The sequence below is a fragment of the Aythya marila genome (assembly GCF_965140915.1).
Source record: "Aythya marila genome assembly, chromosome: Z".
NCBI lineage: Eukaryota > Metazoa > Chordata > Aves > Anseriformes > Anatidae > Aythya > Aythya marila.
Genome location: NC_139080.1, coordinates 60,588,480 through 60,615,396, shown reverse-complemented (window position 1 = coordinate 60,615,396; position 26,917 = coordinate 60,588,480). Strand labels below are relative to the sequence as shown.

Here is a 26,917-nt window from a genome sequence, read left to right as displayed (position 1 = left end):
ATTCTTGCCAGTACACGTCTCCAGCCTGTTAATGGCTCTCTGGATGGCTGCATGGCCCTCTGGTGAGTCAGCATCTCCCCCCCTCTTTCATGTCATCTGGAAATTTAAAAGGTGTGCTCTACACCATTGTCCAGGTTGTTAATGAAGTTAAACAAGACTGGACCCAGTATTGACACCAAGGGTATTCCACTCGTTGTGCTCCAGTGAAACCTTGCACCACTTACCACTATCTTGTGAGTCCAGCTGTTCTGTCAGTTATCAATCCACCTCACACCATACTTCAACAGCTTCTCTATGAGGATTTAAAGTGGGGCAGTGTAAAGGCCTTATTAGAGTCCAGGAAAACACTCTTCCCCCTCATCCATCAGGCTGGTGATTTCATTAAAGAACCTTGTCAGGTTGGTCAGGTGTGACTTTCCTTTGGTGAATCCATGCTAACTACTTCTGGTAATTTTCTTCTCCTTCCTGTGCTTCTCTAATCCTGGAAATAGCTTCTATGATGAACCTTCCCATTAACTTCCCAGAGATTGAGGTGAGGCTGAGCAGTAGTTCCCTGGGACCTCCTTGCCGTTCTTGAAGATAGGAGTGATAGCTGCCTTCCTCTGGTCTCCTGGCACTTCTCCCACTTGCCACAATTGAGTAAAGATTATAGTGTCATGACAATCCCGTCTGACAGCTCCCTCAGCACTCATGGGTGCACCCTGTCTGGATCCATGGACTTGCGAATGTCCAGTTTGCTTAAGTATAGCTTAATTACATGATCATCATACACTAAATGTACATTTTCCTTGCTCTGTCATCTTTCAGCCTGGCCTCTGGGAGCTGGGATTCCTAAAGGCCGGTCTTGCTGGAGCCCTAGGATTCTGTCTGTGGATACTCTATCAGTGGATACTTTAAGTATTAAAGTCTACTGTAGAAATGAATTTAAAATGAAATTGAATTTATGTTTGAATTCGAAAGTGTTTGAATTCAGAATTTTGCTAGTAATTATTTACTCATGGTCTATAAAGATATAACATGTACATACATATATACATGTATGTACATATATATGCTTCAGTTATAGCATAAGTTTCCTGGTTTCTAACTTAAAGTGCAATACTGTCATCTGTTTGACCCTCTATTAAAAAGTCATTTTAAAATTTTGGTCAAAAAAAAAAAGACAATAGCATCCTTCCCTGTGTGGCAAAGATCCATTTCTTTGTATGTACTATCGTGTTGCTTTATGCTGCTTTTTTGTATGCATTTTTGTGTGAGTAATCATGCTTACCTGAAAGCTCATGTGGACAACGGATATTGTTTTAAGTATGGGATATGAAACAGTTTTGGAGGGCCTGGCCATATGCTTCATGCAAAGGAGATTTCTGAGTGGGTTATATGTGTGCCTTTAAGTCTGTAGTATAGCAACAAAGTCTGTAGTATAGAAGGAAAGCAACCAAGTTTTAGGACTGATTTAGCAGATGTGCTTTTAGTAAGCCTCTCTCTTTCCGAACTTACCAAATATAAAGCTGAATTCAAGTGAGTCCTTTCTGACCCTTCCTTTCTTCCCATGCAGTTAAGTGTGGTTAAGCTGGTGTCTCTTGAAGACAGGTAAAGATTCATGGAGTAGGGCATTAGGAGTAAATGGGTTTCATCTACCATTAGTGCTGACTTGTGCAATGCACACTTGGATGTTACATTCATGGCAGACCAACTCTATACTTAGATGAGAGCATATTTTACTCTACTAGCGTTTATCTTGGTGTCTTTTTACTGAATATGTACACATATATATTGCAAACTTTTATTTATGTATTAAATGTGAAAAATACACATTTAGGTGTACTTGCAGCACCCCTGTTTGAATGAGAGAACATGGTGTCCATTCTGGGTCAGTTAGTACTTTTATTCCTCTCTCTTTTTCATTTCAATTATTCTGTATCGGCTTCTCTAGGTTTTTATTAATTGCTGGGCATTTTAGTTGGAATTTAAGTAGCTTGTCTCGTTTCAAACTTCATTTTTGAATTATCATCCTTTTTTAGAACTCTTTGGTTTTGCTGCTTCAGTTATGGAATGTAAAATAAACTAATACTCATAGAATTTAATACACAATAGCCAAAATATTGAATGTATATAAAACAATACAGAAATGGAATTCATATATAATAGGCTGTAATACATAAAAAGAAAATGATTAAACCATATCTCAGTTATCATAGATCTTTTTAACAGGAGCAAAATCTGTGCCATTAGTTCCAGCCCAGTGTATTTCCCATTCACAGTGCTTTAGTGCATAACTTATAAATCTCTCCTCATCATCCTATATTACTTTTTCAAACTAAGACTAACATGAAGCAAGACAGGGTGAATGAAAGTCAATGAAGGTCGACTAGACAATCAGATTATTAAAGATTCTTGGAAGAACACTACTGATCTATAAAAGAATTAGCTGTGAATTTCTGTATTCTCACTGATAAGGTGCACTTCTGTAGACTGCAGTATAATTTCTTTGATAATGTGTTTTCAGATTATACTAGTTTAATCTGTTTAAATAGTATGTCTGAATGTCAGTTCAGTACTCTGAAATACTTGGTAGGTTGCAGAAGCCATATTTAACTTGTCCTCTCTCCAGGGTGGTAAAGAAGAAAATTTAGTATACAGTTACATATTGCATTGTCAACAGAGTTAAGGTTACATATTTATTGCATACATGTTATTGGTAATTTTCTGTGCATTTTTTTCCATCTGTCACTGATCATTCATTTTGCGGAATAGGTCAGCTCTTGGGAGTTCACTATACAATGAAAGAGGTTACCATTTCTGGGACCTATTCACAGCAGAAACAGTGAACTGGTCTGTTTGAACTTAAAAGCTCTAGTATGCGTATCAGTGCTAGACACTGCAGATGATAAAATAGAAAACAACCTAACTAAGCAGAAGAACACTGTTTTCAATCATAAAAACTTATTTTAGCTTTAAATTTATCTTTGTTATTTCTATTCCAGATCTGTCTGGAACTTAACTACTTTTTTCTCCCCTGTAGAATTCGATCTAATGAAAGATAATAATTCTACCTACAAAGCTTGTTTTATTATGTTTCTGGGACTGTATATAAATAATGACAGATTGGATTCATTCATCAAGTACTCTAACTGAACAGTAGGTCAGCATGCTTGACTACAGTGCTACATGCTTATTTATATATAAAGTCTGAACTACTGCATGTTCTCAGTGCCCTGCAAAAAAACCAGACACAGTACAATTAGGTTTTTTAGCCCCTTCATCAGATAATTAGTTCAAGAAAGTTATCATTAGATGTTTCTATACTTGGTATGAGTACAGCATGAAGAGTCAGGGGAGTACAGCATAATGAGTCAGGGGAGGGTCAGGCTGGGTGTCAGGAAAATGTTACTCACCAAGGGGGTGGTCAGGCACTGGGACAGGTTCCCCAGGGCAGTGGTCACAAAACCAAGCCTGACAGAGTTCAAGTGTTTGAACAACACTCTCAAACACATGGTCTGTTTTTTGGGTGGTGCAGTGTTGAGCCTGGAGTTGGACTCTGTGCTCCTTATGGGTCCCTTCCAGCTTGGGATATTCTTTGATTCTGTGATTCTCTGGTACTATTTCATATTCATTTTATGAGAAGATGTTCTTGTGAAACTGCAAGTTTGTATGTGTACATATATATACATATGTATTATATATATATCTACACAGAAATAAGTATGTTAATTTTTCCTCCCAATTAATACTGTCACAGAAAAATGCAGTTATGTGTGAAGAGTAGCTAGCCAAACAGAATATTTACTGATCTTCATTACAGGCTGGCTGGCTGGGAATCCTATTAAAATACAAATTACTATAAATGACTCTGGGTCTGAAAAAGAAGGATGATATTCATAGATACTAGTATAGTAAAGAATGCTGACTGTGAGATTACAGTGCTGACTGGGAGATTTTTACAATGTTTCCCAGTGGATCTTGAAGTCACCTCCAACAGGTGGTGGGTTTTTATGAGCTGACAGGAAAGGATGGGATTTGTTATTGAAATGAACCTGAAGACCTCAACGGTTTCAATGCACTGCTATTTTATTTATAAGTAAAGATTTAAGAATAGAAATTTCCATTTGCAATAGCAAAATGCCTGACAAAAGTTGTGACTTCAACCACAGGGAATGTAAAGGATATTCAGATGACATCACAATACATTTGACAGGTTGCAAATAATTTTTGTAAACTGGGAAGGTCATGAGGCTTACAAGGTAACGAAAAGGGAGGTAAAAATCTTTTTCTGACCAAATAGAAGCCAGATATCCAAAAACCACTGGAAATGTTGACTACTAGTCTCTGTGCTATTTAATACCCATAATCTGCTGTCACTAATTTTTACCAAAACTATTTTTTCATAAATGTTGTTTTGGATGTTGAAAATTCTACACTACACATAGAAGATATTTTAAGATGTAGTAATTCTATTATTTGCAATCAAAACATCACTTCATGCACCCAAATATATCAGTTATATGAAATAAATTGTTTATATTTTAAAGGTTTAACTTCTGTTATAAATTTGTCATGTTGGGCATTTATGCTATTTATTGTTCATGAATTTGTTTCCTTTTTAGCTAGGGCAAACCTGTCTGCAGCAGAGAATCATACTCTCTGTAAAGGGAGGATGATAATATAAGAGTGTCCTTCTCCTAGCATGTTAATGGAAGTAGAGAGTTTAGTTTATCTTTAGAAAAGCTGAAGTGCTAGAGAGAATGTACTGAATTCGTGTTTGTCTGTGCCTAATTTAAAACTTTCCTGAGTTGTCAGAAGACTTTTTTTTTTTTTTAAATTGCTTTGGTTCTTGTTGAATGATACATAAGGCAAATCGGTCAGTGGTTGATCTCTGTACCATTTGTCAAATGTTTTTAGTAGTTAAAATCTTCAAAATTCGCACATAGTTGGTGTTACAGTCCTCAGATGAGAGGAATATGCAGAAGTGAAGATATAAGATGTTGTCAGATCAAAATTAAAGATGAAATTTCTTACTACACTGTTTTTTAGAGTGATATCAGTAGACATTAGACATCGGTTTATGAAGAAAATACATGGCCACTGCCCAGTCTGCAGTTGTTTGGATGTAACTGGCCCTTTTTCTCTTCCTTTTGGCCTATTTTCAGCTTTAGTGGTTTCTAAATACACACCCCTCCAAAGACTTGCCTTGTATCTATAGTTGGAAGATGCGCAACTAGAAAAAATCTTTAGTCCTTAAGAAATCATTGCTCTGAGAAACTGCATTGGACCTATATAAATCACATCCAATAACCCCAGATCGGTGCAGTTTAAATGTGGTGTTGTACCTATAATCTTGTTGGTGGTCTCCTTTATCTCTGGGCTATCTTTTCAAAATTTGCCTTGCCAGAGTCTCACCAAGTCACCATAAGCTGCCAGCATGCAGTTAAGTGACAAACTAGTCAGGCAATTTGGAGCTGTGGATAAAGGTGATATATAGCACAGCAGGAATATTGTTCCTATGTATGTATTCACCTGAGGCTCAGTGGTGGACTAGATATTTCAAAATTTGTTTTGCTTCTGAGTTCTGTGATAACAAGACAATGTTCTTGCACACCCAGAATGCCCTCAGGTATTCAGGACTTATGATTCCATATACAGTGAGACATTCCTGTGCAGTTTGGCAGGAAAGTACAGGTTTTATCACAAAATCAGAATATAGAATTTGCATTTCTGTTGTTTTCACTGGGAATATATACTGCTCAGAAAAGAAAAACAAACAAACAAAAAAAACTTGTTGAAAAAAAGAAAGATATGCAGATGTCTTAAGTGTATCCAGAACAATTTTACCTTCTTCACAAAGTTCACAAACTGTTGTTCTTTTGAGTCTACCTACAAAACATTACATTGGTTCAATAGTTAGTGTTTCACAGTTATTAAATCTTATTAGACACACTTAATTACAAAAAAAAAAAAAAAAAAAAAAAGTTGTAGAAATACATATAAATCTCATTAACAAACTAGGTGGTAACATTGTCATTCAACTGATAACCAACATGGAATGATATATTGCCATGAGATGCCAGTCTGATGTGGAACACAAATGCAGTATTATATTTTTAGTTAATAACTATTAACAGCTTTCTTTTAGTAAAAATGCCGAGAAAAGGGTTATAAACTTTGGATATGAATTCACATTCTATGCAGAGTCAGTGATGCATAGCATGCACAGCATGATTCTGTAGGGTAGCAAAATGAAATTTGTTAGTGTTTCAATGTTTGTGTATAATTTATGTGAATAGTGGATATTGGGTTATCTGCATATTAACAGACTGACAAGAATATCTGAATTTCAGTTGACATCATTCTTTCTTCTTCTATTTGTCCTCCTTCTCCAAGAATATGATTCCCCTTTTCCATGATCCTTCTCCATACACATCTATAGATGTTTGTGCATATCAGATGTTTTCTCTACAACTCTTAAAATAAATAATAGTAATGACAACAGTAATTATCTGTTATCACAGAAACAATTAACGAGCATCTTTCCATAGTTACAGTGAAAATAGACTGTATTATGCATATGCTCTTATCACCTGTTCAACTGCTACATGTGTATCTTTTTTTTGTAGGTGACAGATCAGTCAGTGAAAGCATTTGCTGAACATTGTCCTGAGCTGCAGTATGTTGGTTTTATGGGCTGCTCTGTTACATCTAAAGGAGTCATTCACCTCACCAATGTAAGTATCATAGCAACTTTTAACTTGTCATTAGTGTTTCTGACTGTTGCCAAACAATAGGTATGACAACCAAGATAAGTTTATACATGTGACAAATGACACTGTCACAGATAGAAACATTACAAGATAAATGAACTTTGCATTATTTGAACAGATGTTTAGACTTCCCCGTGTTAAACTGTAGAAACACATATTCTAGGGATGGCACTTTTTCTTAATAATACTGTACAGTCAAATGGCTTTAAAATACCTAGTTACACTAGACTTTATTGCAAAGTGTTGTGGTGTAGCCCCAGCAGGCAGCCAAGTGCCACACAGCTGCTTGCTCACTCTCCCCAGGTGTGATGGGGGAGACGACCAGGAAGGTGAAAGTCCAGGAACCCATGGACTGAAATAAAGACAGTTCACAAGGTGAAGCAAAAGTTGTGTGCACGAGCAAAGCAGAACCAGGAATCTATTCACTGCTTCCCATCAGCAGGCAGCTGTTCAGCCACTCCCAGAAAAGCAGGGCTCATCATGCAGAATGCTTTCTTTGGAAGACAAACACCATCCCTCTGAACGTCCCCTCTTCTTCCTTCTTTCCCAGCTGAGCTTGACAGAGTAGGGGATGGGACATCCCTCTGGCCAACTTGGGCCAACTGTCCTGGCTGTGTCTCCTCCTGGTGCACCCCCAGCCTCCTCGCTGGTGAGGCAGCACTAGAAACTGAAATGCCCTTGGCTCTGTGCAAGCACTGCTCTGCAACAACTAAATCATCACTGTGTTATCAGCATTATTTTCATCAACACTGTATTGTGTAAGCCTCTACAAAGAAAATTAATTCTATTTCAGTGAAAACCATGACACAAACACAATAAAAAAAAATTTGTAATTGGAAGTTCAAAATTCCTAGTGTGAAAGATATAGATATGCCCCTTACTGCAACAGTATGCACATACATTTTGTATATATATCCATATCTCTATTATAACTTTATATAGTGTGACAATTACATTTTATTTCCTTTTCTTCTACATATGAGGAGTGATATGTGGGAGAACTTCCTTGTATGGACCTGTGGAAATTAATAGAAGTGCTCAGTAAAATGAATTACGTGGATGAAGTGAACAAACAGCATATTAGTTAAAATTCACATCTGAAAGTAAATTGAGAGATCATGCAAACACCAGGGAGAACAGAGGAAAATGCATCTGGCATAGATAAGATAGTATTTAAAGCTAGGACTATATATTAGGATTAAAAAAATAAAATATAAAACAGGGAAAATGACACTGGTAAAGGTGACTGTAGAAATAGGAATTGAATATGACCAAAATCCAGTAAACATCGAATTGAATTAACTTGACCTGACTGGAATAAAATAAAATAGAACAGAACAGAGCAGAAGGGTTCAGACCTTCAAAGATCATTGAGTCAAACTGCCTGACCACTTCGGGACTAACCAAAAGTTAAAGCACGTCAATGAGGCCATTGTCCAGATACTTCTTGAAAACTGACAGCTGTGGGGCATCAACCACCTGCTCCGGTGTTTGATCACCCTCAGGGGAAATAAATTTTTCCTATTGTCCAATTTGAACTATTCCTGGCGCAGCTTTATGCCACTCCCGTGAGTCCTGTCAATGAGGAACAGAGGCCTGCACCTCCCTCTCTGCTTCCCCTCCTCAGGAAGTTGCAGAGGTCCAAGAAGTTGCCACCTGGACCTCCTTTTATCCAAACTGGACAACCCAGGTGTCCTCAGCCTCACCTCATAGGCCATGTCCTATGCCAGCCCTTTTGCTGGCTTTGTTGCCCTCTTCTGGACAGATCCTCGTACCTTATGTCCTTTACATATTGTGGAGCCCAGACCTGCATGCAATATTCAAGGTGAGGCCAGACCAACACTAAATGTAATGGGAGCATCACCACTTTTGACTGGCTGGTGATGCTGCGTTTAATGCACCCCACAGTGTGATTTGCCCTCATGGCTGCCAGGGCATGATGCTGGCCATGCTAAGCCTGCTGTCACCAGCATCCACAGGTCTCTTTCTGCTGAGCTGCTCTCCAGCCATTCATCTCCCAGTCTGTGCCTGTGTCTGGCATTGTTCCATCCTAGGTGCAGAATGCAGCATTTACTTTTGTTGAACTTCATGCCATTGCTTTAACCCAATGAGGATTAGAGATCTTCATTGTACTAAGTGTAGAGCATATTAAATGAAAGTGGAATGTGGCTGAAGAGATTATATTTTTTTGCTGTTCCTCTTATTGTTGAACCGAATCATTTAGCATATCTGTAAAATATTTTCATCAGTTTAGGGCAGCTCAGTAGCTAAAGCTACAGAAGAACTGAAAACATTTCAGAAAACACGCAAAAAGAAATACAGCAGAAAAATTAATTTGCATGGTAAACTTATGGCACGTCAAAGGATACAGTTTGGAAGGTCTTTAGTGAATATTGAGATGATGTGTAAAAGGCTCATATATCTATGGGAGAGAGAAATAATACAATTATTTTCATGTCCTAAATAATTCACTGTAGGTTTTATTTATATACACAACATAAATACAGGAGGTAGATAATTTACAAGTCTGACATAGGTTCTGAAAACCAAGATTTTCTTGGATGTTCCTACATACATCACTTTTCTGGTGCATTCTTCAGATACTGAATTGTTTGGACCTAGAGTTACCGAGTATTTAATGGATCTTTGTTATGTCTTGTTCTTTAATGATGTGACTTCATAATCCCATTTATTTGGTTGAAGTTAAGAAAAGTCAAGATCTTAATTTTTCGTATTAATATTTATGATTTTCATTATGGTTTAACAATAATTATTAGAAATCCTGATGTACACAGTCCTTCAGAAAATCTCTGTCAGGCAGTTTTATCACAAACTTAGAAAAAGTCAGATGGGATGAGCAGTTGGTACATGTGCTTTTGGGTGGGGCATGAAACTTTGTAATTCATGTTTCCTTCTCTCAGATCTTATATATACAAACTTTTTGTAGACCAATATTGCTAAGACAGTGATTTCTTCTCCTTAAATTCTCAGAAATGACTGTGGAGTTTGTGTTTGCCTCCTCAATTGGGGAGTTCTTTTTTTTACTTGTAGCATTCATGTGAATGTGCTAATTATATCAAGTACTTTTTCCTTTATTTATCTTACTTTTCAAGATTCTGTAGTATGCTGTCCAAAGGCCTTTTTTTTTTTTTTTTTTTAATGTATCTTAGAATTTTTTAGGTTGATCAAATAATGTCCGAGTAAATTGTAATAGCACTAGAAACAAACAGTATTTTCAAGTGGAACATTGCTGGCAAAAAGCGTGTCATTGCTCACTGCAAGATTTTATTGGATTTAAAGCAGTGATTCTGAAACGCCTGATGTTTTTGAGTAAATGTATTTTGCAGGTTAAAGGAGTTTGTGCTGTCTTGCTCCTGGAGTGTAATATAACTAGAATTTTTCCTGAGTTGAAAGTTGAAGCATATTCAAGGAGGAGCTTGAATTATGTCTTATTATTTCTTCTACTTCACTTTTCACGGGTAATATGTCATGCCTTCTCTGGTGTGATGTCTTCTGTATGGTTTGCTATACATTTATTTTACATACAAGTGACTTCCTGTGCACAGTGGCAATGTGTGTGGGTTTTTTTTGGTGTGGGTGGGGCAATATGTTTGCTGCTACTTTAAGCTGACATCTTCAGTATGGATACATGCAATAGCAAAATTACTATGAGAATTCCAGCTTCTTAATTCTGAAGCTATTGAGAAGTGATACCTGGTTCATGTCTTCCTACAGTGACTTCAGTAGTTGTTTCCATGCTCCTCTGACAGGTGTGTTACTTCCCTCATAGTACAGCAAGCAGTCTTAACTAAACCACTGAATTGAACTGAAGTATCTGGCACAGGCACGTGTTCTGTTTCTACAATTCTTATTTGGAGGATATAACCTCCATCAGAGAGTGATAACAAATATTTGTGGAGCAATAACTATATCTTAAACTGCTGCATCTGTCTTTTCCAGAGTTCACCTGTTAATGACATCATTTTTTTTGTTTCAAACAAAACAAAAGTTTTGTGTTCAGTTCATAACTGGTTAGTAATGATACCAATCCCGTGTTCTAAGAGGATGTGGAATCTGCTCTTAGTTCTCCATGGCATGTAAGTGTGTCCTGCGAGGCTGAGCAGAGCAAGTACCCTCTGTCCTTCTGCTTCCTGCATGCAAAGTGGAGATAACAGCACTGGCCTCTGTTGTAAAAGGGCTTTGAGGCTGGCAGATGTATAAAAATGGAGTGGTTTATTATTACTGCATTTTCCCTCTGGTAATGTTAGCTTCTCTTTAAAAATACTGGCACTTGAAAATTCTGCATTACAGTGCTGCTGAATCACAGGGCTCATTGTGTGGTATGGTAGCGAAAATGTTCTATGATTTAGAAAAGAAACATTCAGTGTTTATTTTCATTATTTTTGGTCCTGAACATTGCAATATTAAAAAAATCATAATTGATTTTTGAACAAAAATGTGTTATCACTCTAGTGAATTAACTTTTCTTTGAAGTTTTTACAAACTACAAAAAACACACCTAAAATAAATAATGATTTTTGGGCAGGTGGAGAAATACAGCATGTGTTTCCATCACACAGAGAGGGAGAGAGAAGAAGGAAGGCAGGGAGTATATGTATATGCAATTCAGACTGTTGGAGTTGCAGTTGAAAACAATCTTTTTTTCTGATGACCTAGAATGTTTTATTGTTTTGTAGTTATAATGCATGGAAGTGTCACAAAACAGCTGAAAATTAGACCAACGTTTCTCAACTTTGTTGAGAAATAATGAGATGTAATTTTATTTCTAAGCCATTTCCATGGGTTCCTGCCCTTATGTGTATGCTGGAGTAATTGCTTTGTGGCAGTATACTTACATTTACGCTTCTACACCTCGGACTTCTGAAGGACTGTGTTTGGATAAAACTTGTTATAGACATCTTCATCTACATAAGTGTGAATCCTCATTAGACAATTATTTTTCTAATCAGTTATAATCTGTCAGATAAAGTTACCTGCATTCCTTCTTCATCTCATAACTGTTACCTGAGGGTCATGACCAACTGCACCAAGTCACCATTACTGAGCTGGTGGCCTGTATGACGTTGATCAAGGTTCAGATTTATAGAGCTCAGATTTATAGAGTTCAGATTTATATTTAGGAGTTATTCAGTGCAGATGTTATACACTTGACAGATTTATAATGGTAATGTAGACTGATGGCTAGACTGATTTTGCAAATATTTTCTAAACTGAAGTATTGTATGGTCCCTTACTTCAGTTACTGATTTATTTTTCCATGAAGTACACTGCCTTTTTATGGCAATATTTCAGCATACCTTCTAATCTTAAAATCATCTTGCCTCCTAAACAAGAACACGAGGGTTGTTTTTTTGTTGTTGTTTTTGGTTTTGTCTTTTTTTTTTTTTTTTTTTACTTTGGCTAGGTCTGGAGAAAACAGTTGTTTTTTTAAAAACAACTTTTATTTACATAGCAAACTATATTTCATAAGATTTGTTGAGCAAAATTGTATTCGCTGTGTCCCTCCTAAGAGATTCTTTTCACCATTTTTAAGAATTTGATACTTGCACTTGACTGCAGTATTGCAATTAGGTAGAAAAGCCATTGCAGAGAAGGCATGACTGAAAGGGTTCCAGTGCTCTATGGTATGTGAAAGTTTCCAAATCAAAAGGTGTTTGTTAGAAGTACGTGAAAGCAAAAACCATAGAGAGTAAATTATGATTCAATGATAATGAAATTTAACAGCAATTATTGTTTCCAATTTATAGATTATAACTCTTGTATCTCAGGTAATATATAAGCAGTTTAAATGTGCATGCAAGTAGCACTTTTTGGCTGTTTTACAGTGGGCCTTACCTGTAGAAAGGAAAGTGGGATATTTATTGTGTAGCATAACTTGTAAAAGTATGCATGAAAAAGTTAAAAAAAAAAAAAAAATATTAGCTTCAAAGATGTATCAACTTGAATAAAAATGTCTTTCATTTTCCTCTTGTGCTACATGACAAAACCAAGGAATATAATGAATAAATATATTTCCTTAATTAATGTGTATTGTAAATTCAATTTTTTTCCTTAGACTTATATTTTATTTATTTTTTTTACAAATACATACAGTCTTCAGAACAAAGTTCTTTTTTTGTCTTATGTAAGTGATAAAATTAAACTGTTGTTCTTCTAACACAGTTTTGGAACATTTATTTCTTATTTAAGCATTCCTTATTTAAGCTCAATGTTCTGCAATGTTTAACTTTAAGAAATTAAGTTAAATGTTTTGAATGTGCAGAACATTAAATCAGTCTATGGGAATATAGTATCTTCTGTACCTCTTCAATCATTTTCCAATTTTTTTAACCATGTATGATTAATATTTCACAAACATATTATATCACAAAAATATGTATCAGTTACTTCAGTTTACTCTTAACTCAAAATTAATGTATGTGCCTTTTTAAAAAATAGTTTATAGATCCCATTGCCATAATAGTAAAAAGAATATGATTTACATTCTTTTTCTGGTTGCTATTTTTTATTTTTTTGTAATCATACATTTCCTTTGGAGGGCTTAAATCAGAGAGCACTTTATTCCCCGAAGGCATATATACACAGAGAGAGTCAAGAAAATTAAGCTTAATTAGCAAAAGATGTGAATTTAAAGTTCATTAAGTCCTTATAAGCACTTTCCTTCAGAAATAATTTGGCTTTAGATTGATCTTATATGAATTATTTTACTTTTAAGGAAGTATTATATGCACAGGAATTGGGAGAAGGAGTGTGTGTGGGGGGGAGGGGGATTTAAAATCTCATTATATTTGCAGGTCCTTACAGCTAAATACAACAGTTGATAACACCCTCTGTGGAAAACTACCTGTGATCCAAGTGGTAACTGTAATTTTTACAATCCAGAACTTGATCCTAAACTTTCCTGGTCTCAAATCAGGCATTCTCTCTCTCCCCCTAATAGTTTTCAAATGCTTTAGTTTCTTGATTCCACATATATTAATTCCAGTAATCAAGACTTGAGTATTATGAACAAGCATTCTAGCACAGAAATGGTATGATAACCTCTGAGTCTTTTAAGTACATTGACTTCCATAAAATTTCAATTAATCCAACCAGCAAAAGTGTTGTAGAAAAGCACCTTTGTAATTTAAGATATGTGACCCATAAGTAGTGTTGTATTTCTTAAAAGCAAAAGTTGTTTGTTTGTTTGTTTGTTTTTTTAAAGAATGTCTTTTTAAAACAACTGAAGCTCTGTTTTTGAAATTTCCTTTGCCCCAAACCATTTTGTCATATAAGTTATTCTTTTGCATTTGTCATTCAATAATTTCCTTTCTATAAATTTTCATGGGCAGTCTCCTCATAAAACCTTTACGTACTGGGCTGTCAATTCTTTGCAATTAGTGCGACTGAGAGGAGGGAGCCAACATCCTGTTCCCTCCTAATCACATTTGTCTAACTAGACTCCTTCTGAAATTTAAATGCTATTATGCTACCTTATTCAATTTTAGCACACAGTTTTTCCTGAGTCAATATTCAGTAATTTCAGTATGGCTGTGTATATGTGTAGCAAACAGTTTGTGTAACTCTTCCTCTTTTCTGTTAATTCTTTCACTTTATTTTTTCATTTCACATTTTTAAGGCTTCTGTCTGTTATTTGTGTTGTCTGTTTTATTGTCACAATGAATATTCATTTTTCAGGCAAAAGGTTTTGTGTGCTGGAGTGAAGCTTAAATTTTCCTCATGCTGAGCATTCTTTGTAGAGGTATAGAATTAAGAGTTGGAGAAGAGTGTGAATATTTGTAAATAATGGCCCTAAAATTGCATGAGAAAATGGTATTGCTGCATGATTGAGGGGAAAGAAAAAAAAAAAGGAAAAAAAAAAGCCTTTATTCATCCTGGTGCCCTAAGACTGACTATTCAATTAAAAGAATATCTTTTTCCATGGAAAAATGCTGAATAAAAGTATGCTGTATTAATCTCAAGATTTATGCATGCAAGATTCCAATGTCCCTGCTGTCCAAATGTCTGCTTCAGAGAGGTTATTTTTTATTTTTTTTATATCAAACTAATTTTAGATGTGAGGGTTAGAGGTATTATATAAAGCTTATGTAATTGTTCTTGCTAATTGTTTATAAAGCTGTAAAGAATTTGGCACTGTAGCATTGATCCCTTACAAATAGCTTTTCAGATAAAATATAATATAGGGTATTTGGAATTAAAGTATCCTCACCACACACCTTTGTTTCTGTTGTTGTTGTTTAAACAAGTCAGGTGAATATATACAACAATTGCCTGACTGGCGATTGGATGTTGGTACCTGTGATTTAAGTAAGTCCAGGAGTATTCTCTTCACCTGTCGTGATCAGTGCCAAATCACTTCAGGAGGTCCAGTGCTTAAGGGAGTGTGTGTCCTGTTCTGCGCCCCTTGAAAACCCTTGAAAACTCATCTGAAATGGCAATAGTGAGGTTGACAACTTATACCTGAAGACTTTGTATCCACCTGAAACAGTCTCTTTGTACTACTAAGATAGCAAATTTGCTGCTGAAAACCTTAGCAAGATCTGCTAAGGTTTACTGGATTGAGTATATTGTGCCTATTAAAAAGTAGAATTAACTTACCAAGTAGGTCAAGTGTGAGGTAGATTTTTTTTAATGAATGAATGTGATGGTAAAATAGGCAAGTGATGGTTGAGTTACTGTATATTGAATATAATGGTAGACCATCATTAATGTGAAAGTAAAAAACAGTGAGGGAATGATCATTCTCCTGTGACAGTGAAAGCTAAAATCTACTTGTGAAACCCTAATAATTTGGTCACTGACTAGTACTTGGATTTCAATGTAGTTTTTGAGTCTACCGATGAATTCTTTTTATTGCATTTGTCATTACCTAAGCTGGGTAAGAATTACGTTGTCTGAAATAAGGCATATTTTAGTTAAGAGTGCTGTTTTTCTCAAAGGCAAGATTCTCAACTTTTCTTTGAGGACTCCTGGTAAATATTTTTTAATGCCATACAGCATATGCATTGTTCAATTGTCTGTTGCATTTATTTCCTAGGGTGAAAAATCTGTTGCCCCATGTAAATTGTTATATAGTTACTTCGGTGGACCAGTGTTTAGTAGGTTTGACTTTGATTCCCATTTCCATAACAAACTGTAAATGTGATAATAATCAATGTATTTGTGCCATGTTTCTCCATTTTATAAATAGGGGATAAGGCATTAAATCATCTTGAAGCAACATAAACATAGATAATACGGAAATTAATAACATGGGAACATATTGAACATTTCATCATTGCAGGAATCTTACAAATCAGTCTTTATCAAAGTTGTTTTGCTGCAGAGATATACACATAACATTATTCTTTAGAACTCTTGGCTTCCTTGGAATTGGGATAGTTGGTCCTAATACATTTTGTGCAAAAACACATTGGGAAAGCAGAAACAAGCTATTCCAATATGTTGATATTTATAGATCCCACATCTTAAGTGGAGAAATCTTCTACATATTGCTGCTGATATATGAAACACAATTGTGATGATCTTTCAGAGTTTGTCCACGCAGTTTATTTGAAAACAGTAGTAATAGAATGATTTCTGCATTTCAGGAAGCACATTTTAGAAAGGAATCATTAATTCACATTATTAGAACTGCACATAGGGCTTCAGTGTGTCATAGGCATTGACCATGTCATTGGCAACATGGTACAAAGGCTGAATTATCTAATATGAATAGCTTTGGAAAGGTGAGGAAAGTTGCTCTAAACATTCCCTTCTTCTTGTAACATATGGAAAAATGAGGGTTGGTTGTGAGCTTTTTTTGGGGTGCACAGAAGATTGAGTGCACCCTCAGTAAATTTGCAGATGACACCAAGCTGGGGGCAAATTGATCTGACAGAGGGTAGGAAGGTCCTGCAGAGGGACCTGGGCAGGTTAGGAAAGAGGCTAATGGGATGAGGTTCAATGTGGCTAAGTGATGAGTCCTGCACTTTGGCCACAACAAACCCATGTAGTGCTACAGGCTTGGGGCAGAGTGGTTGGAAAGCTGTGCAGAGGAGAAGGGTCTGAGGGTGTTGGTTGACCACCTGAACATGAGCCAGCAGTATTGGCCAAGAAGGCCAATGGCATCCTGGTTTGTATTGGGAATAGTGTAGTCTGCAGGAGCAGGGAGGCGATAGTCCCCCTGTACACTGCTTCAGTGAGGCCGCACCTTGAGTACTGTGTTCAGCTTTGGGCCCCTCGCTACAAGAAGGACATCAAGGCCTTGGAGCATGTCCAGAGAATAGCTACAAACCTGGTGAAGGGCTTGGAAAGCAAGTCCTGTGAGGAGCAGCTGAGGGAGCTGGGGTTGTTTAGTCTGGAGAAGAGGAGGCTCAGGGGAGAACTTACTGCTCTCTACAACTACCTGAAAGGAAGGCGTAGGGAGCTGGGGGTGAGTCTCTTCTTGCAAATAACTAGCGGTAGGACTAGGGTGCATAGCCTCAAGTTGTGCCAGGGGAGGCTTAGGTTGGAAATGAGGAGACATTTCTTCTCAGAAATGGTGGTTAGACGTTGGAACGGGTTGCCTCGGGAGGTGGTGGAGTCACCCTCCCTGGGGGTGTTTATAGAAGGGTTGGATGTGGTACTTAGGGACATGGTTTAGCAGGTAATATTGGTGGTAAGGCTTGGACCAGATGATCTTGGAGGCCTTTTCGAACCTTAACAATTCTGTGATTCTACGGTTCTTAGATAAGTCTTCCAAGATTCCTGTTAGAGCAGAATGTACGAAATACAGAGGCTGCAAGATCTGTTCGTTCTACCAACACATTATCAGCCATTTGCTTCTTTCCTTATCAGCAAATAAGAAATAGAAATGCAGTGGGATTACAACGACAAACTCATTTCTACATTTTAGTAATAGGAATACTCTTCTCTTATTTCCTTAAGAAATACCCTTCAATTATCTCTCAGAGGTCAGGTTGCGTAATTTTATGGTTGTTCGGCAGAATTATTAGAAGCAATATGTATTTTTTCTTCAACTTTTAGATTGAAGAATGTTCAAACGTTCTGGAACAAAACACCAGAACACCAGTTTATGTGGAAGACTACCTACATTCAAAGTCATCTTTTTTCTTTTTCTTTTCCTTTTTTTTTTTTTCCTTTAATACATTGACTTAATAATTAACTACTGAAGTGGACTGGTTACATGATCTCAGTTGTACGCTTTTATTTAATCAACTCCTTAGTGACTTAAATCACTGAATAGGATTATTTTCTCTCTCTTACAGGGAAGGTAAATTTAATTAAGTGTCAGTATTACCTAATGCAATTATTTTTTTCCAGAGTATAACAGAGATTATTTCAGAGAGCTTAAAAAGCAAACACCACTTGGAGGTTATTATGATTAAACTGATCCATTGTTTGAGGATGCTGCAGAAATCATTATAAATTTCCTTCTATGAATCCATAGCTCATAAAAGTAGTAAGAGGGTTTTGTTTGCTTTTGAAGGAGATTATAATGATTAACAATAGTAATAAATCAGGTTAATCAGCACATAAATCTTAAATCATCCTGTTCTGCAACTCCAAATTTTGTTACTTGGAATATCAAAGTTATTATTGATGGCTGTACAGGTAAGACTACAGTAGAAATGCTATATTTTCCCAGGAGCTTGTGATATTTATGCAGTTTGAAAGCCGTAGACTCTAAAATCTTTAATCACATGCGTTTGAGTATATGAGCATGAATGTGCAGTCTTGTCTTTCTTCTCTGACCTTTTTTTCTTATAATTAAGTGAATTGGTATGCCACCTTGGCATCTTACACTCTATATAGTTAAAATGAGGAAGGCCTAGGCCTCTATTGCGTATGGATTGGACCATGCACGAGAGATTCTTGGTGTTATGGAGTGACTGAGAGCCTGCCTGAATTCCAAATTTGAGTATAGATTTCAGATGGCTTAAATTGCATTATATTATCTCCAATATCATTCCTTTTATTTGTGGGAAATACATTAGTTTCATCTTTCTTGACTAGCTTGCACATATTATACATGATTCCAAAAGTTTTAAAAGTTTTTATAACAGTTATGTATGCAAATAAGTTTCAGATTATTTCTTTCTATCATATTTGTCTCAATAGCTAAGAAATCTTTCCAGCTTGGATCTACGTCATATCACAGAACTGGATAATGAAACCGTGATGGAAATAGTAAAGAGATGCAAAAACCTTAATTCCCTCAATCTCTGTCTGAACTGGATCATTAATGACAGGTAACTTCATTATAGCATCTAAAACCAGTATAAAGCAAAATCAACCAGTTGTATTAGTTGATAATAATTCCTCATGGCTTGGGGGTTGGAGGACGTCAATAAAATCAAACAACTTTTTTGAGTTGTTCTTGTTTGGTGTAGATAGATCGTCTAAACCTATTTTATAGTATACTTGTATATTTAGAGAAGTTTACTTAAAATTGGGTGACAGCACTTGGTTGTTTGCTGTATGAGAATGTGGTCTTTATCATATGTTATTGAAATGTACATTTGCTATGAATCCTGTGTGTGGGCAACATTTAAATAGATTTAAATACATCTGAACAGTGAAGCATTCTTAAGGAAATGTCTGTGTAGGGAAAAATAAACAGCTTGAGGGTTAAGTAGTCGAATTCATGTTTGTTTAAAAAGCATAAAGTCCTTCATCTTTTGGCAAATAAAGCTGAATGAGACTGAAAGAATAACTGGGGTATTAGCATAAGCTTTTACTTTTGACCAGTATACACTGCCTTAAGGTGAACAGGAAAGAATTATTTGAATGACTGTTTCTTCCTGACTTTTTTAACGTGTTCTCTTTCAATTCTTTAAGAATGTACTAAAGTGTCAATAAGCTTAGACTTTAATGAAAAGAGAATGTTCTAAAAATATTAATATAGAAATGTGTTGAATATGAAGTACCATTGAATATTTACTGCAGCTCCTTTTAGCTTCTAAGACTGTTGTGTTTTGTGTTTTTTTTTTTTGTTTGTTTTGGGGGGTGGGAGATAGGTCAGACCCTTACTTCACTTTAAAGTACTTAGCTCTTTCTGGCTGTACGGCCTTATTTGCAGGAAAAGGCTACTGTATTGGAAAATTTTAGAATAATTCAAAAAAAAATCCTAAGATGAAAAATGTAAATTGTAGACAGTTGCTTTTAATATTTTAATTAGTTAAAAGTAAACCTTTCTGCATGAACATTTTGACAAGGAGAATCTGCTAAATATCATCCAAACTGATGCTTTTCAAGCTGTTCTTGAGATGAGTATTGAGCTAGAGTAAGAAATGTATCTTTTACATTTTACATTTATATCTCTATGTATATAACTCTAAAGCTTCATATAAAGTATAATTAGAATTAAGAAGCTTAACAAGAAAATGAAATCATTTCCAGCAGTGCAGAAAAATCTGCTGTTGTAAACTTATATATAATGGGCTTTTATCTCAGAAGTTCTTTCAGTTTTGATTATTTCTGATCATATCTGTCAATACTTTTTCAAGATGTGGCTGGTAACTAAAACTTGGCTAAAAATGTAAATTCAGTGATTTAAATTAACTTCTAGCTAAAAGTGAACAGAGAGAATTTAGAAATAATGAATGTCTTCATTAAATATTATGCAGTCATTTCGCAATTCAAGTATTTTTCCCATTTTAAAAGTGAGATGAAGCTCCAAATGCTAGTTTTAACTATATGAAGTCATTTCCCTTGCTCCCTACAAGCGATGAATTAAAAGATGCTGAAAACTATATAAAAGGAATGTAATATAACCACTGGGCTACATTTAATCAATGTAGACACCAGTTCAAGAGTATTATGAGCATACTTACTTTGAGGATATGAGTGATCATTCAGAAATTCACAGGACTATTCAGATGCTTACAAGATAAAAATCTAAGTTAGTTTAAACTTAATTAGTTTCTTTATGATTTAAGGCAAAGTGAATTTCATGTTTTTGTTTTTCATTTAATGGTAGGCCATGGCCCCTACTCAGAGGGGATATCAAAGGAGATTCTACATCTTGATACCTTTGAGTAAACTTTTTATTCATCATTGTATCCAACACAAATGAGATAATACCAATCTAAGATTTACCTGATTCATGGAATTGAAAAGAGAATAGAATTAGTTTTCTATTTTTCACCTGCACATTATCAAGTCTGCTCATTTATGAGATCCAAGTAAATAGGTCTTTTATTTTTTACAATCTTAGTAAGACAAATTGGTTCTCTGTAGCCTGACAGAGGGTTGTTGGTTTTATTATTATTGTTATTATTGTTTTATCCTGTGTTTTTTTTTGTTGTTGTTGTTTATTTTTCTTCAAAGCCATGGAAAACTATTTTCTTTCATTCCTTTGTGCAGAATTCTGACTGAAAGAATACCAGAAAGTTCTCATAAATACCTGTGTAGCTATTATCTATGAATTCTCTCTTAAAAGTAGCAGAACATTGGTAGATTTTACAGTAGAAGTAAATCACTGATTTTAAAACTGTATTTTAGATTTTTTTATTGTTTCCAGAAATCCATAAAAATTCTTTTTGTAAGCAAGGCTGTGGCCCCAGAACATTTACAGGGCAATTAGAAAATAGTTTCTTTTTACCTAAAGCAAAAAATCTGTTCAGTTGAGGTAGTCTTGGCATATATTTTAAAATGTAAAGAAAATGGCTCTCCTGTAATGACTTGTAAAAAAAAAAAATGTCCTAAAAGTTGAGATTTAGAGATTTCAAAATGTCCGATTGGAGTAATCTAACATAATGATTTCTCTGGTAATTATTATAGCTTCCTCAAAAGTTTTGTATACTAAATATATAAATACATATAATAAGGTATATATAGAATATACAGAGTATATATATATATATAAAATATGCTATATATACTAATTATACATTATAGCAATATTTCTGCTACTTCTTTCAAATATGAACAAACCCCAAACTTGAAAATTCTTTTATTATGCGAGAGACCAGTCTTCAGGTCTTTGTACTAGAAGGGAGTAAGAGTGAGATCTCGGTGCTTGATGATTCCTCTGAGGCTTGATTTTAAATAAACTTAACAATTTGAAGTTATCTTAATGGCTATTTTATTTGTACTATCAATTCCAGTGAAATCGAGAATAAAGGCCACAGGGTGTTGTTGTGGCAAATTTTTTGTGGCAAATTTTTTTGGGGTATATGATTTTCTCGTGGTTTCGGAAATACCTGATTTGTATTGTATTCGTAAGTGATCATAGAGCAAACATCACTTGATCTTTTGTGGGGGTGTGTGAATTTCATCACTGTGGACTACAAGTTGCAATTCACTACAACTTCTATATTAGTTAATTCCCCAGGAAACGGACAAAAACAAACAAACAAACAAAAAAAACTATGCAGTAACTGAAATCTTTAGAGACTTTCTGCTTGCTTAAGTCATCATTCTTACTAGAACTCTTCTGCAGTAATATTTGTACTGAAGATGCATACCAGCCCATTATTGTATTTATATTTTTTCTAATAAACCTCATGATACAGAGAACATTGCAGATTTATTTTTTTTCTTCATAATTAAGGTAAGGAACTTTACCCAGAGCTGTAGTGAGACTTCTTGGTGCTGTAGCACTGCCAGTCATACAGGATGAGGTTCTGCCTGCATAGCAATATTAATTACAGATTTTGCAGTCACAGAACAGCAATTTCCCAGCCATTCAAGAGCTTTGGTCCTTCCTCTGTAGGTCCTACTAAATGTTATTACAATAATGTCTCAATAGAGATGTATTTTCTCATGTAACTCATCACACTCTTAGTACAGGTTACTTGTTAGCAGATGGGGAGATCTGTGGAACATCTGTAGGTTAATGAGAGTAATGGTTGTGACTTGGAGGCAGATATACAGTATCTGCGGCAAGTAATGTTTGTTGGTGAGCTTGTAGTAACATTATTTACTGCTAATAGACTGCTAATTAATGATGTTGAGGAAGGTATTATGTGCACCTCCATGAGTTTTGAATACAGATGTCCTAGATTTGCTCTTATTATACCAATTCTGTGAAATCTGCTGTCCTCTTCTGTGTTGCTTCCGTGAAATATTGCTGTAGATAAACCAGAGTAAATGGTATAATGGTACAGCCTCCCTATACTAGTTAAGACTGGTTGGTGAGGTTTCTGTTTAGAGTCCAAAGTGTAGGAACTCAGAAGTAGTCTTTTGACAAGTTTAGTAGTAAGGAAATTCAGAGAAAAAATAGTAAATGTTTGGCAGCTGGGACATAAGCCTGGAAATTAAAGTGTGTGCACAGAAGCATAGTCAGGAAAAATGAACATTTTCTTCTTTGAAGAGTCTCCATCTGCTTTCTTCAGCTGGGTCACTAAAACAGAATCAGTTTCTCAGAACTGCGTATCGTATTTCTTGGCAGAGAGCATATGGGGATTTCTACACTGTTACTTAGCAGAGTAAATTACTAACATTGTCTTCTTTGTGCTACAGAAGTGTTTAAAAATTTTGTGTTGACTGCCTACATGTGTTCACATGAATTGATGAAGGCATAAAAAGACTTGGGAGCATCTGGTCTGATCTGGATGTGTGGTGGGTAGAGGACAAAATGCTGAAGATGGTCTGAGCAGGTGATCACTTACTAAGTTTGTCTCAAAATTGCTGGTGTATGTGGATACCTCAACATTTCAACAAAATTAGCAGAGGTGAACATTGTAATAATATTATTTACTCATTAGTAATAAGACTGAGTAGTAGCTCAGTCTTTGCAGTATATTTTTTTACGAAACGCAGGTTTAGTAAATAGAAATATTTTTCAGTGAAAACAAAATCTAAAAAGTCCTGAAAGTGTAAGTCTCCTCATGTTTGATGTGGAAATTATTTTAACAAAAATAAATTTAAACCACAAGTGTATGAAGTTTTTTGCTTGACTATTTTTTTTGCACAAGAAAAATATGTTTTAATGTGTGGTGACTACAAATGCTAATACTGCATGTTAGTGTTCATTATTTTTGATCTGACTGAAATGGAAACATGCTTCAGGAGCACTGATACTTATTCCCATCATTTTGTATAACCTTGACTTGGGGGTAAAGAAGAACCTTCCAGAAAAGTAACTATACTTTTATATCGCATGATATGTGCCATAAATCATTGTAAGTGAACACTAGCATTTCTTAATTCTAATTTCATTTAATCTTTTAAGTGTTATCTGAAAGATGATTCGTTGCATATTTATCAGGTGTTTATAGCCAGGTAAATTAAAAACTTCTACTCCAAAAAAGTTATAAACTGTGCCACCAAGGAATTTAATTTTTAAGATAATTTATTCTTTTGAATGTCATACTTTTTATTTACTTATAAGAAAACTTGTTTCCCTTTATATAAGTGTTTTGTAAAATGCCTTGAGGCTTATTGTCAGGTTTTTCAGATTTCAAAATACAGTATTGAAGTTGAACAAAGAAAGATGATCAGCATACTTAGGTGAATTTCCTACTTTAAATTCTGATTTTTTTTTAATTTTTTTTTTTCATTGGCGATTATGAAAAATGTGTGTGAAAAAATCCTTTGTGATCAATCTGTTGTGCTGGGTTAAACTTTCCTGGCTGCCAGGTGCCCACCCAGCTGCTCTCTCATTCTCCTTCCTCAACAGGTCAAGGGGAAGAAATAAGATGAAATGCCTATGAGTCCAGATAAAGGCAGGGAGATCACCCAACAATTACTATTATGGGCAAAACAGACTCAACCTGGGAAATGTTAATTTATAATTTAATTTATTGCCAATTAAAGATAGAGTAGAATAGTGAGGAAAAATAAGAAAAAAAGTCACCTAAACACACCATCCCCACACTCCCCATCTTCCCAGCTCCACTTTAACCCCTTCATTCCCCCCTTTTCTACATCCTTCCCCCTTCATTCCCAGGAGGATGGTGAACAGAGGCTGCGGTCAGTTCATTATGCTTCACCACTGCTACTGCTTCCTGCTCCATTGTGGAGTCCCTCGCACAGGATAGACTCTTTCCAGAACAGCTTCAGCATGGATCATTTCCATGGAGTGTGGTCCTTCAGGGACAGACTGCTCCAGTATGGGTCCCCCACCATCTTCAGTTCCCACCAGACAGCCTGCTTCTGTGTGGACTCCTCTCCATGGGCCACAGCCCATGGCCACCTCCACCTGCTCCACTGGGGGCTCCTCCACCCATGGGGGGGCTGCAGTGTGGAGATCTGCTCCATGTGGGACCCATGGGCTGCAGGGGGACAGCCTGCTCCACCAGGGGCCTCTCCCTGCACAGCCCGCAGGGGAACTGCTGCTGCCTTTCTTCTGCACTGCTCTTGGGGGCTGCAAGGATTTTTTTTTTTTTTCTCAGTACTCACTCTCTTACCTCCTCAGTTGGAGTTGGATTAGATCTTTGAAGGTCCCTTCCAACAGAACTATTCTATTCTGTTCTGTTCTATTCGTAACTGCTGCACAACATTTAAAGCCAACATCTCTGGGTGTTACATTAATCTGGAGTTAGTTGTACAATGACAGTCTAATCGTAAACCAGGAAAATCAGTGACAACCTTGCTATTGATATCCAAGGATATAAAAGTTGGACCCCCAATATTTTAAGATTTACATGTGGAATCTATAAGTAGGTTTATCAGTCCCACGTTGGGATGTGAAATCACAAAGCCAAGAAGGATCTTTCACGAATCCATAATTACTCCTCACTCATAAATATGGAAGCTGCTTATGCAGAAGTTTCTGCTCTTGAAATAACAATTGAAAACAAATACTAGAACTAAAGTTAAAGACCTGCTTGAAAACATACAAAGGTGCAATTAAAATCAATCTTCGTTTTTTAGTTCTTGTGGCACTCCATCTGTTATACTGTGAGTCTAATAAAGATAATACTAATTAATAAATTACTGAAAAGACTAAAAACTTTTTTAATGTTGCACTCTGTATGGGCAGAGATCTTAACATTTTAAAAATGTTTTTCTGAGATGAGTTCCATTATCTCGCTGTATACGTTCTGCATTGGTATTAACCTTAGAAACAGATTTCTTGGTTTTGTGTTTAAATAGCATGTGCATTTATTAAAGACAACTTAGTATTTTAAAACCAGTGAACTTAAATTTTGAATTAAATATTATCTTTTCATCTAATACTTATTTTAATATTAAAATCTGATACTTTCTCGAATTTTGGAAGGTAACCTTTTAGCACTTCAGTGCAGCACATATGCACTATGTTACATCTTAGTAACTCCTTGCCATTATTACATTGTTAGCCCTGCTGTGCCATCGCAATGCTGTACTGAAATTTAAATAAAAAAATCTAATTTCTGCCAATTTAACCCATCTATAAGCAATAGTAAGCAAGGCTCTAGAAGTGCAACTTCAGATACTTTGGTTTTGAGGTACACCATAGAGGCAGCTAAACTTTCTGTTTTAATCTTTCCCTGGCAAGACAGTAGAAGTTGAGAAAACCTCTTTTGCCCTTTTACTGATGCCTTGGTAAATCGTTATGAAAGCCATAACCAAAGAAGTCAGAGAAAGTACTGTGTGGAAGACATTATTATTGTTTTTACAGAGGGCAAACATTTCATCTGAACAGGTGAATTTGAAAATACAGTATTAAAGAAAATAGCATTTTGAAAAAAATATATATTTTTTGCGGATTTAGTCAGTAAAGATATTGAGATATATTACCATTTTCTAACCATAACGTAGGTAGGTTGCCTTTAAAACTTCATTCTAATTGGTGTAAGTATTAGAAGAAACATTGATTATCCATTTTCCCTCATTTTCCCTATTTGTATAATCTGATAAAAATGGAGGGCATTGCAATTAAACCAAGTAGTTTAGTAAACCAAACACATATCAAAGTTTGTATCTTTAAATAGATACTCCTATTTTAAGATCAATATTTTTCAGTAGTGGAGTGGTTAAGTAGAAGGAGTTTGTTGTGGCATCAAGTCCCAGAACTCTGCCGAAGGGGAACCACTAAAACATTTACCAGGAATACATGAACATATCTAAGAAAAAGTTGTCTTTCACTTGTTATATTGCTTTTTTTCTGCTGCTTGTTTTAGATATAATTGACAGATGACAGCAAAGAATGGACTTGCTCATATTCCCTGTCTTCTGTGATCACCTCAGTTTAGGTATCTTACAGTGGCTTTCACTTGAATAATGTC

The 26,917-nt window shown here is 35.7% G+C and overlaps 1 protein-coding gene across 1 annotated transcript in view; it reads left to right on the top strand.

Moving 5' to 3' along the window:
• Positions 1-26,917, top strand: part of FBXL17 (F-box and leucine rich repeat protein 17) — a gene marked incomplete at its 3' end in the record, with an annotated part of 308,301 nt that overhangs the window by 87,234 nt on the left and 194,150 nt on the right. Inside the window, exons 5-6 of the mRNA XM_082784394.1 lie at positions 6,612-6,719; positions 18,879-19,009. Coding sequence (XP_082640520.1) covers positions 6,612-6,719; positions 18,879-19,009 — 239 coding nt within the window. The remainder of the gene's footprint in view (positions 1-6,611; positions 6,720-18,878; positions 19,010-26,917) is intronic.